The 11133-nt window shown below is 40.9% G+C and overlaps 1 protein-coding gene across 1 annotated transcript; it reads left to right on the top strand.

The window, feature by feature from the left end:
• Positions 1-13: 13 nt before the first annotated feature.
• Positions 14-7055, top strand: LOC113006593 (phospholipase B1, membrane-associated). The gene is made up of 16 exons (XM_026142658.2): positions 14-223; positions 501-565; positions 2157-2247; positions 2376-2434; positions 3037-3104; positions 3280-3323; positions 3436-3556; positions 3672-3723; positions 3804-3884; positions 3985-4050; positions 4164-4255; positions 4343-4424; positions 5606-5707; positions 5917-6012; positions 6148-6219; positions 6679-7055. Exons 1-16 carry the CDS (start codon positions 166-168, stop codon positions 6802-6804), a joined length of 1275 nt encoding a protein of 424 aa, XP_025998443.1. The 5' UTR covers positions 14-165; the 3' UTR covers positions 6805-7055.
• Positions 7056-11133: the final 4078 nt, after the last annotated feature.

Raw genomic sequence — 11133 nt, 5'->3', positions numbered from 1 at the left:
CAATGTTGCTGACATTGATCAGCAGCGAGAGCGGCCGCTTCTCATTGGACCTGTTGGTTGTCGCTCAGCCATTGAGGCTGAGACAAAGTGACAATGCTGTGAAAACTGAGGGTCGCATTGTGCAGTGTGTAGGGGTGACCCATTGACTGGTCCATACGCGATACTATGGGGTGGCTTTGGATCGCTGTGGCAACGTGTGTGCTCGCGTCCTGCTCTGTCAAAGGTAAGTGCTAGAACAAGCAGGAAGGCACCTCCCACGTGAGGCTGTGTGCCTATATTTATTGTAACAACAGCCTCTGAAACAGGGCCCTCCCTTTTATTATTTATTTTTTTAATGGATTGTTTGGGTTTATATCAACCATCTGTTTTTATAGATATACACCAAGGCCAAAGTCAAGACCAAAAACCTTTGAACTAGGGCTTATTTAGCTGATTAAAGATGAGCTTTATCAGTGGCTTATAAAGTGGTTTGAAAGTTTCAGTTAATGATCCCTTTAAAGGAAATGACTGGTGGTTGGAGTATGAAGAGGGGATTCGGCACTACAGCAAGGAGGCCCTCAATAAGGTACTGTTTCACCTATGTTTATCACTGAGGGTTTATTTTGTTGTTAGACACAAAGTTTAAATTTTGGTCGTCATTTAAACAGCAAAAAGCCTTCGTTGACAGGCTTATTAAAAAGACAAAAAACAATATATAGCAATTGTTAACCGTTCTCTTAAAAGTAGGTTATCATCGTGTCACACCAGACTAACCACATGGCCCAGCAGGCATCCTGAACTTGTGCACAGCTAACGCATCAAAGACAGTGAAACAATGATCGATCAATAAAAACGCAGTCCGACAAGGTACTGAAGATGAGGTTTCCACGGTAGCAGTGAAAGTTATGTTCAGGTTTGCCTACTGTAATCTACAACAGAATCTTAATGCACAAACACTGTGCTCTGCTGGATTAAATATTTTTATATTTATTTTATTTAGAAAGAGGGACAATACATATTAATGAACATTTTAACAAATGTAAATATGCCAGATTATAGCCTTGGGCTAATTTCCATCTGCAGACCCTCTGGCAGGTTGGTGTTACACACAAGTTAGTAAAAACATACAGAGACACTATTTACAGATCATGTGACAAGGACAAAAACAGTGATCACATCATAATATAATTTAAGCTTTGCCTGATCTTACTGTCAGTTATTTAGTTGCTATTATCCTGTTTGTTTGTTTTTCAGACTTGCTATGCTGTAAAATGTATTAAAGTACCACAATACCAATGCTCCCAAAAAATCAATCTGGGTTTGACGGTTGCCAGGAGTCCTTGTATGACTGCATTGTGTCAAGTGTAAAGTTTGGTAGAGGGGGATTATGGTGTGGGGTTGTTTTTCAGGAGTTGCACTTGGCCCCTTAGCACCAGTGGAAGGAACTCTTAATGCTTCCACATCCCAACTTTGTGGGAACAGTTTGGGTTTGACCCCTTCCTATTCCAACATAACTGCTCATCAGTGCACAAAACAAGGTCCATAAAGACATGGATGAGCGAGTTTGGTGTGAAAGAACTTGACTGGCCTGCACAGAGTCCTGACCTCAACCTAATAGAACACCTTTGGGATGAATTGGAGTGGAGACTGTGAGTCGGGTCTTCTTGTCTGACCTTACAAATGCACTTCTAAAAGAATGCTCAAAATTTACCATAAACACTCCTAAACCTTGTGGAAAGCATTCCCACGAGAGCTGAAGCTGTTATAGCGTCAAAGTGTGGGCTGACGTCATATTAAACCCTATGGGTTAGGAATGGGATGTCATGCAAGTTCACATGCGCATGAACGTGGATGAGCAAATACTTATGGCAATATAATGTATCTAAAACGTTCTAATGCAATAAGATTTTTTTGAAGATTTTAAAGTTGATTTTTTTTAAAGATTTTTGCACATGAGCTTCCCTTTTTTCTCCACAAATGCATCAACATATACAGTATTAAACTTACGCAACTGTTTAAGACATTTATAGCAGTTTATTCCGATGTAGGAAGACGCTCAAAAAAGAAGAAAACAATTATCAGTCCCTGAAGACAAACTTTTGTCATTATAAGGACTCATAAGGAAACATAACTGGTCTCGATGTGACAGCGAGGCTTCTCTCTTTTTACTTATTTAGGAGTTTCCAGAGAAAACCCGGCCAGTGAGCTTCAAGCATCCTGTGTTCCAGTGCTCAGACATGAGTCCTTCTCCCTCTGTCCCCTCCTCAGGTCTGTCCAGGTGTCACCTGCTGACCTCAAATCTTGTGTTGTTCAAGAGTTTGAACTAACGCTCTTTTTCTCTTTCTTTCCCTCTCTACCTTCCCTCTATCCACCCCTCCTTCCACCCTTTTGTCTAGTTGAATTTGTGAAGGCCGCAGATATCAAAGTCATCGCCGCCTTGGGGGATTCTCTGACAGTAGGTGTTATATGTTGTTTGCTGCTTCCTCTGCTGTGCCGATGATACAGTGTAACGTCGACCAAAAATAGACTCGCTCTGACCGTTGATTCATTCATTTTGCATACTCGCTTAGTCCTGCTGAGCAGAAGGCAGCTGCAATCGTGAGAAGAGCTAAAACGCTTACAGTGATGGATAAAGACTGAGTGCAAATGAGATGGAAATAAACTTTAAACTGCATTACTAACCAAATGTTGCACCAACGGAAGAGCAGTCAGCTTAGTTATTATCTCTTTTTGTGCTTTTATGAGAACGGCACATCTTCATAATCTAAGAGAAGATGCCCAAATTGCAGCTGGTTAATGGGGACCTGTTATCATCTCCTCTATATTTTTATTCTTAGACTCTTTGTGTATCGTTGCATGACTCACAGTTTATAATAGTTCTCATCCCGAGCCTTGATTCGGCAGCGTTGCACGTATACGGCAGAGAATTTGGAAAGGCATAATAGGATCCGTTTAAATTAGAGTGACAAACCACCCACACAAACACTTACTCATAAAACTGCTTTTCTTCTGTTCCTTGGCTCCTGATCTCTCTATGCTGTGCCCCTTCTTTTCCAGACGGCTATCGGCGCCAACGCCACTACTGTCCTCGGCATTCCCATTGAGTTTCGTCACGTGTCATGGAGGTGCCTGTCACAAATCTCGCACAAATAACAATCAGGATGATGTGAAGCAGACTGATCTCATATCAGGAACATGTTAGAAACTGTATTCCCCCATGAGAGTGTCAGTCTGTAAGAAACAAGGTTAAACTGACATTAACAGTTCTGCTGCTGGTATTGCTTTCCTTTCTGCTTGCAGCATTGGAGGCTATGGGACATATCAAGATGTCATTACTTTGGCAAGTAAGCTGTCACTGCTGTGTCCGAGCTGTTTCTTAACTGTATCGTTCCATGAAACTCACAACGAGAAAAGTCCAGCTCATTTTCTTTACCTGTTTGACGCTGTCATTTTTAGATATCATCAAGCTGTTTAACCCCAGTCTGCTTGGAGCTTCTCCTGGAAAGACAGTTCATGGGATGCAGGCTCATATCAGTGAAACAGGCTTCAACTTGGCCGTAACTGGACACAACACCTTGTAAGACCTTCGCTTACTTTTGTGTTGCTTAATCTAACAAATTATATTCTTCTACAAAAATAACTGAGCTGTGACCTAATTCACTTTAGGAAACATGTTATTCTTTATTTTGTAGCAATCTCCCCGGTCAGACGAGACATTTGATAGACACACTGAGAGGTTACGAGGTAAAGCAAGGCCTTGTTTTCTCAGTAATGATACAGCACAGGGATGGGAGAGGTAACGGGACTGTCGTCTCTTCCTTTAGGGTCTCAACTTTGAAGAGGACTGGAAGCTTTTGACTATTCTCATGGGCATGAATGACATCTGTGATTACTGCAAAGATAAAGTCTGTCTTGGTCTCTTATCTTTAATTCAATAGAAAATCTCTCTCTATATATGGAATATTGCCTCTTCTATTACCTCTGATGAATCTCCTCTACTTCCAGGCTCTTTTTTCAGTAGATAACTTCATCCACTATATGACTGTCTCGTTGGAAATGCTTATGAATGAGGTAAAGTCGAAGATAAACGAAATCAGGCTTAGCCCTGGATTTACTGTCTGCTGAGACTGAGGGTCAGTGCTGTGCTGAATCACTACAGTGCAGGTCTTCATGCTGTGCTTCAGGTTCCCCGTATGATTGTGAACGTGGTTCAGATCCTCCCCATGCAGACTTTGAGGGAGGTGCAGAAGCCCACCCCAGGGTGTTTGCTCCAGCGGTGATCACTCTCTTTCTCTCTCAGAACAAGTTAAACTCTGGCTTGATTGACACTTCTTGAACTTTTTACTTTTTGACTTTGTTTTAGGTCTTTCTGCTCGTGCCTGATAGAGCCAGTAGCCAGATCTCCTGAACTCAGGGAGCTGGTGGAGGTCAATCTGGAATTCCAGGTGCACTTTACTTCTTTCATGTTATAAGATTATGTATTATATAAGGAAAGATGGTACAGGAGATAAATTCTTCTTTCATTTGGTTGCCACATTAGAAGGAATATGGACTCTTTTTTGATCCCTCTATGCATCATAAAAAAAATCCCATGTTTTTTAGGAACAACGTGTTCATTCTGTACAGCACACTCTGAATGTTAGGCTGCACAAACAAGCTCGTCTGTAAAACACCTGCAGAATCTTGAACTGCACACTCTGTTGTATGTAAGAGCTATCGGAGATGAGATTTCTAGGTCAGTATATGAGGAAAAACCGCCATAAATATACATGCACTGCTTAAAAATGTTTTAATCAGAGTATAGCATCAAGTCAGCTAAAAGTAACAGAGAGGGTTGTTAAACAGTTTCAGCTGCTTTAGTGTTAATGAAATTAACGAAAGGTGCTCTAGAGGGACAACAAAGAGACACAACTCCCAAAACAGCAATGGTTTTACAGTGGAGGTCACTCCTCATCTTTTCTTCCTGTGTTTTCACTAGTTTAGCATTTGACTAGGGTCAGTGTAACTACTGGTACATAAGGTGATACCTGAACCCTGCAGAGGTTGCACAGGCAGTTTCCTGTGTCTCCCAGCAGAGTCTCAAGAGCACGGAGGAGATTCCAGGAGACAGGCAGTTACAGGACTGGTATCTCCTCCTTTGTGCAAAGAGGAAGAGGATGGTGTGGATGGCAGTGACCAAACAATCATAAACAGACTTCATCTTCAAACAGATGTCCTCTGTGCTCACTGCCTGGCACTATAGAGCCCATTTGCCATAGAATACCAAAACTGCCTTGTTAAACATGCACTAATTTGTATAAATATCTAATTTACAGAGTGCAGAGAAATGTATTTTAAACATTTGTTTTCTACCAGCCTGAAAGAAGAACTATTTTGGAAGGAAACAAAGCTTAAAGAAATGCCCATTAAAATGCATTTTGACTGTATCTTCCATAATAATTTGCCTTGTCATTGTCCCAAATGATAACTCACTTTAATGTGCAAACAGGGTACATTGCACCCAAAACATTATATGCTGATTTCATGTTCGCAGCTCTCACTGTAATTTGTGTGTTTGCTGTTATTGTAACAGCACAAGCGAGGAGAATGGGAGACAAATTGATTCTCACGCTGCTTTCATCTGCAGAAAAGACTCGAGAAGCTGCTGTACAGCGACCGCTTCTTCAGGGACGACTTCGCCGTTGTTCTCCAGCCCTTTTTGAAGAACGCGGACCCGCCCCGCCTCCCGGTAATCCATCTCACGCCTATCAGTGTGACATAAGTGTCTGCTTTCAGACCAATCGGTGCGAAGCATCACGCGGCGATGACTGACTCATCAGTGATCCCCAGTGTGACAGCTGTAGCATTTTGGCTGAGAAACTCACGAGTCATGTTTCACCAACAATGCTGTCCATCACTAAAACTATACCGCAGTGTATTTTGTGTCTCTCTGAGCAGAACGGGAAGATCGATATGACTTTCTTCACTCACGACTGCTTCCACTTTACCATAAAGGGACATGAGGAGCTGGCCAAGGGACTGTGGAACAACATGGTGAACAATAAGTTGTATTTGATTTAAAGGCACAAGAGGCTAAAGGTCAATGAGTCATTCAGGGTTTATTGTGTAGGATTCACATGAATGTGAACTGTGTAATTGTTCAAATACACATGTCTGCTTCTCTCACAGTTTCAGCCCGAGGGAGAAAAGACGATTGTGAGCAGCTTCTCTGACCCCATCACTCTCATCTGTCCGCCTATGGTAAGATTAGCTTTCCATATTTGACAACTTTGTTTGGCCTGATTGGTCTAAAGAATTGAATATTAACTAAACGTTCCTCCAGTGAAATTAGGTTTCAGAAAGTGTTTTAAAATGTTTGTTTAAAAGTCTGTTGATTCAAGGAAGTTTAGCGCTGTGGAACCTTTTTTTTCTCCATTTGTTATGATTCCTGTGCTTTAGATGCTTCTCAAAACACTCTGTTACTGCTTTGTCATGCTGCTGTGCATATAAATGACACTGCATTAAAATAAATGAGTGCTTGGTGAAATAAAAATTAATTTTAGTTCACCAGCAACTCAGAGCTGTTTGAAAGACTGGGAAAGAGGCTACGGTGCGTCACGCTTCTCAAAACGCTCTGCAGTACTGCATTATTTGTGTTGTGATAAATCTTAATTCAATATCTGATTTTTACAGTTATTATATTACATATCATATACGTAGGAACACCCATATATCTTCACTCGACCGATCGCAGCCAAGTCAGACCAACCTACCCTCCAGACTGACGCTCCATCACCAGCAGTCATCTTCCTGCTGCTCCTCCTGGCACAGTTTGGAGTTATGTAGCTTTTAATTCCTTTTCCCGACGCAAAACACACAGAGGGCGAAAGGAGTTTTTTAGCCATTCACCAGCATGGAGGAAATGACTGCAAACTGACAGATTTGACAACAAACAATCATTGCAATCATGCAGCCGAAATATCTGAATCTCAGAGGATGTTGGAGATGGACGAGATGAGGATAGGGGAGCTTCAGATGGTTGGGGGTTGTCTCTATAATATTGCCAGATTTTTACTAAATAAAGTGCCTGGAGATGACTGGTGTTGTGAACTGTTCTTCAAAGTGAACTGAACTGAGAAATGTGACTTTCTAATAGACCCTTTTACAGTTTTTAATTGAGATTTAAATAACTTTTCCTGCGCTAAAGACGATATACCAGTTAGACCGCATGCCTGGTAGTGGGATGTTTCTGTTTCTCCCCCATTTGGGGAGCAGACTTAGAGCATATATGTATTTTTAATAAAAGGTTTGCTTTGTACAAATTGCAAATGTTGTAATTAACAAAGCATGACGACCTACTTTTGGTTCGTGTGACTTTTATATATTCATACATAAAATATTAACGACTTTGCCTCTTTAAAAACTTCTGGGCCTTTTTTTAAAAAAAGTTTTCAGACTCATTAATTTACTCAGATTTACCTTTTTAAAAAACAAAACTTTTTTATGCTTGTTTGTTTCTGCACGCTTACTCACGCAGAGGGACCTTGGCAATGTGCCTCGATCAGCTCAGTGAAAAAAAAAATGATTTAAACATGAAAATTTGTCATTCATATCATCTGCTGTAGATTTCCCCAGACAGCTCTGACTTCTCAAACAGGGGAAGATTTAGTCACAGGTCTGCTCCTCAGATCTCCAGGCAGCTGCTGGCCCACTTTCACTGCTCCATCCTCCGGTGCCTGAAATATTATTATTATTCTTCACTAAAAGAGGGAAAGCAAACCATCAGTCATTGCACTGAACAAAAAAAAAAAAAACGACAACAAAAAAACACTAAGTGTTGCTCATGCTGCTGGGTGCTGAGCAGTGGAGTCATTATCTTTTACCCGCAAAATGTCAGCGGTTGGCGTCAGTAGCTGAGGTGTAATCATCCAGTGCAGATGGCTGTATTGTACTCTCTGGTTAAACAGAGCCTACAATACAGAATTCACCGACTCCATTGAATCAGTGTGATTACAAAGGCAGGTGGAAACTATATTAAGGCAATCTCAGGTTACTTTAATGTGCTCAGAAATAGCAATTTACCTCCAGAATGGAAAGGAAAAGCATATGATATGTACTCAGTGTGGTGCAGCTGGGTTGTATAAGTATATCATGTGTCATATATGTAGGAACAATCATATTTGCATGGGGAAAGCCTCCCTTTTCTAACGTTTTCTTATAATAAAACGCATAACCCTTGAGTTTAGAAAGGTAATTATTTGTAATCACCTAACATGTATTTTTTCCCAAACTCTTTCAAATTTATTTGCTTTGTGCCAGTTTACTTTGTTGCTTCTTGGATGCTTCTCTTTGACGAATTTCAGTTAGTGCTTGTAGCTTTCAGATTTCATTATAACCCTTTTATTGTATTCAAAGGAAACAGTCTTCATGTTTAAACAAAGCCGTCGGCACTTTACGCGGGACAAATATGGATCCTCTGGTCTAGCTCTGATGCAGATTGGCCTTTATTGTTTCTCTGAATGCATAATGAGATCTTTGGGATGTCGGTGAATGTGAAACTGCAAACAGTCCAAACGCCCCCTCCCACTTTAGAAACCTCTGCTCTGTTTGTTTTTTAATGAACATGTCAGTAACAAGATGAAAATGACCTCATGAGGACATGCACATCCAGAAGTTTTAGAATTTTCCAGTGTGCATGTCTGCTCCTTATAAATGGAGACAAAATGCTGGTACTGTTTCTGCAGTTTTAATGTATCATCATTTAATGTCAGATCTCAGGAGGCTCAGGGAAAAGGTCTTATTAAAATTCAAAGGGAGAAAAAAACAATAATAAAGCTTCACTTGGTGCAGGGTTGCCAATTCTGACACTTCTGATGTGACAAGACCGCTGGTCAGGAGGTGAATCAGACACAGATCACACACCCACCGCCTCCAACATCACAAACAACCCCCAACTCTATTTGCTCCATCGTATCTTTCGCACGCTGAAACGTCTGTAAAAAATCCAGCCCTGAAGATGTTTTCTCTGAGTTTTTTCCACACCTGCAGCTTTCATACAGCAGCGGGATCCATCAACGAGCTTTTCCAAGGTGAGAGAGTTGTGTGCATTTAGGCGGGTGGCACAACAGATGGAACTATTTGTGACTATTAATAGGGATATTTTTATTTTACTCTTAGTAAAAGCCTGATGGGTTTACTGAAATCAAAAAAATACATTTCTCTCATGTCATGTTTTTAATTAATTTGTTATCAGTAAAATGTGGCAAAAAGGAAATTTAAAGTAAAAAATTAGTTATTGTAATTAGATAAATCATCACTACCCATTTCAGTGTTGTTATTGGTTACACGGGTGGCAGATTTGGTCTAATTACCTAAATTAATTGGGGTGCTATTTGGGACCTTATTTACAGGCTTCACTGTGTTCTAATTATAATCATCCTTTAGGAAGGGCATTGGTATAAAATATATTTTGGCAAATATTTATGCAGATCAGGATAATTGCATACAGATTGGTCAACGCACATTGCTCCACTGTGGCAAGCCATTAAAGGAGCAGAAACAAGAAGGAGATGACAGAAGAACAGATGAAAACAAATTGCAGTCATAAGTAATTGTGGGGACTTTCAGTGTGGCTGATGTAGGTTGGGAGGGGCAATAAAACAAACAGAGATTTGGTGACTTGGAAAAGTTTTAGCCTAGGACCCCATAGTACCTTCCATCCGTTTTCTGCAGAGGTTGTTGGAGGTTATCCCAGCTGTCACAGGGAAAGAGGCAGGGTTGATAATCTGTTGGACGGCTAATTGTGAGAGATAGCAATCCATACTCACAACCTAACATGATGCATGTCTTTAGACTGTGGGAGAAATGAGGTTTGGAGATGAAGTATACTGATGACCAGCAGTATGGCTTAGTGCTGAGAAAGAGCCCTACAGATGTTATGTTTGCTTTAAGAATGTTGATGAAGAAGAATAGAGAAGGTCAGAATGAGTTGCACTGTCTGTTGGTAGATCTAGAGAAAGAGATGAGGAAGTCAGGAGTGGCAAAGAAGTATGTCAGGGTGGTGCAGGACATGTATGAGGACAGTGATGACGTGGATAGATGGGTTAAAGGTGCGGGTGGGATTGCATCAGGGATTGCATTTGAGCTCCTTTTTGTTTTCTTTGGTGAAAAACAGACTGACAGACGCGGTCTGCCAGGAGATTCTGTGGAATAAGTGATCTGTAGCGAGAGCAGGAAGTAGGTGAAGGAGAGTCTGGGAGTAGAGGAGTAGAAGTAAAGGTAAATGAGTTCAAATAGCTGGGGTCGACCATCCAAAGCAACAGACAGTGCACAAGAGGTGAAGATTAGTGCACAGGAAGGGGAACTTGCTGGAGACTAGTATCAGGGGTGATTTGTGACAGAAGGATAGCAGCAAGAGTGAAAAGGAAGGTTTACTAGCTGGTGGTGAGACGTGCTGTGATGCATGGTTGGGAGACAGTAGCACTGACAGAAAGACAGGTGTTTTTCATTCGAGGTGACCTGAATGGACAGGATTGTAAACAAGTACATCAGAGGAACAGCTCAGGTCAAGTGGTTTAGACACAAAGATAAAGAGGCAGGGATGAGATGGTTTGGGCATATGCAGAGCAGGGAGCTGCTAAAAGAAGAGGAAGACAAAGATCTTTTACCTCTTCATCCACAGTTGGTATCAACCTTCAACTCAGTGTTTCTTGCTATGCACTTTGGACTAACCTGATATCAGTTTCATAACAACAGAAGCAAAACATACTCAATTCTGAGTATTTGTATCTAATGACAGCTGCAGTTGTATTTAACACCTGCGTTCTGTAGTTAGCATTGTGCATGATGATTAAATGTGTTACACTGTGATAAATTTTGTCTAAATAGGTGAAAATTATTGTAGGCGTTACCAAAAGAGTGCTTCATTCAATAGATGTGTGAAGAAGGCTGTGTATTTGGCTCAGAGAAAGAGGTTGTCTGTTTTATCTGTATCAACAGGCACAATAAACTGTATGCTGTAATTATAAAATATTAATCTAGAAAGATAAATACTGCATTGTTCCTAAATATGAACAGACCTTGCAACATAGCTCAGTTTGATTTGGGTCACATGCTCACATGAGCAAATCTGGACAATGGCAGCAATAATTTTTAATAAAATATCACCAGGCAACA

This window comes from Astatotilapia calliptera, chromosome 15 (genome assembly GCF_964374335.1).
Source record: "Astatotilapia calliptera chromosome 15, fAstCal68.1, whole genome shotgun sequence".
Classification (NCBI taxonomy): Eukaryota; Metazoa; Chordata; class Actinopteri; order Cichliformes; family Cichlidae; genus Astatotilapia; species Astatotilapia calliptera.
Note: the sequence above shows the minus strand (reverse complement) of the source record. Positions and strands in the feature narration are given on the sequence as shown.

What these genes read in the sequence shown, in the direction of transcription:
- LOC113006593 (XM_026142658.2), top strand. Translation starts at nt 166, where the DNA reads ATGGGGTGGCTTTGGATCGCTGTGGCAACGTGTGTGCTCGCGTCCTGC. An exon ending in TTTCGTCACGTGTCATGGAG is followed by an intron (nt 3,105 to 3,279) that starts GTGCCTGTCACA and finishes TTCTGCTTGCAG; the next exon opens with CATTGGAGGCTATGGGACAT. An exon ending in GTAACTGGACACAACACCTT is followed by an intron (nt 3,557 to 3,671) that starts GTAAGACCTTCG and finishes TTTATTTTGTAG; the next exon opens with CAATCTCCCCGGTCAGACGA.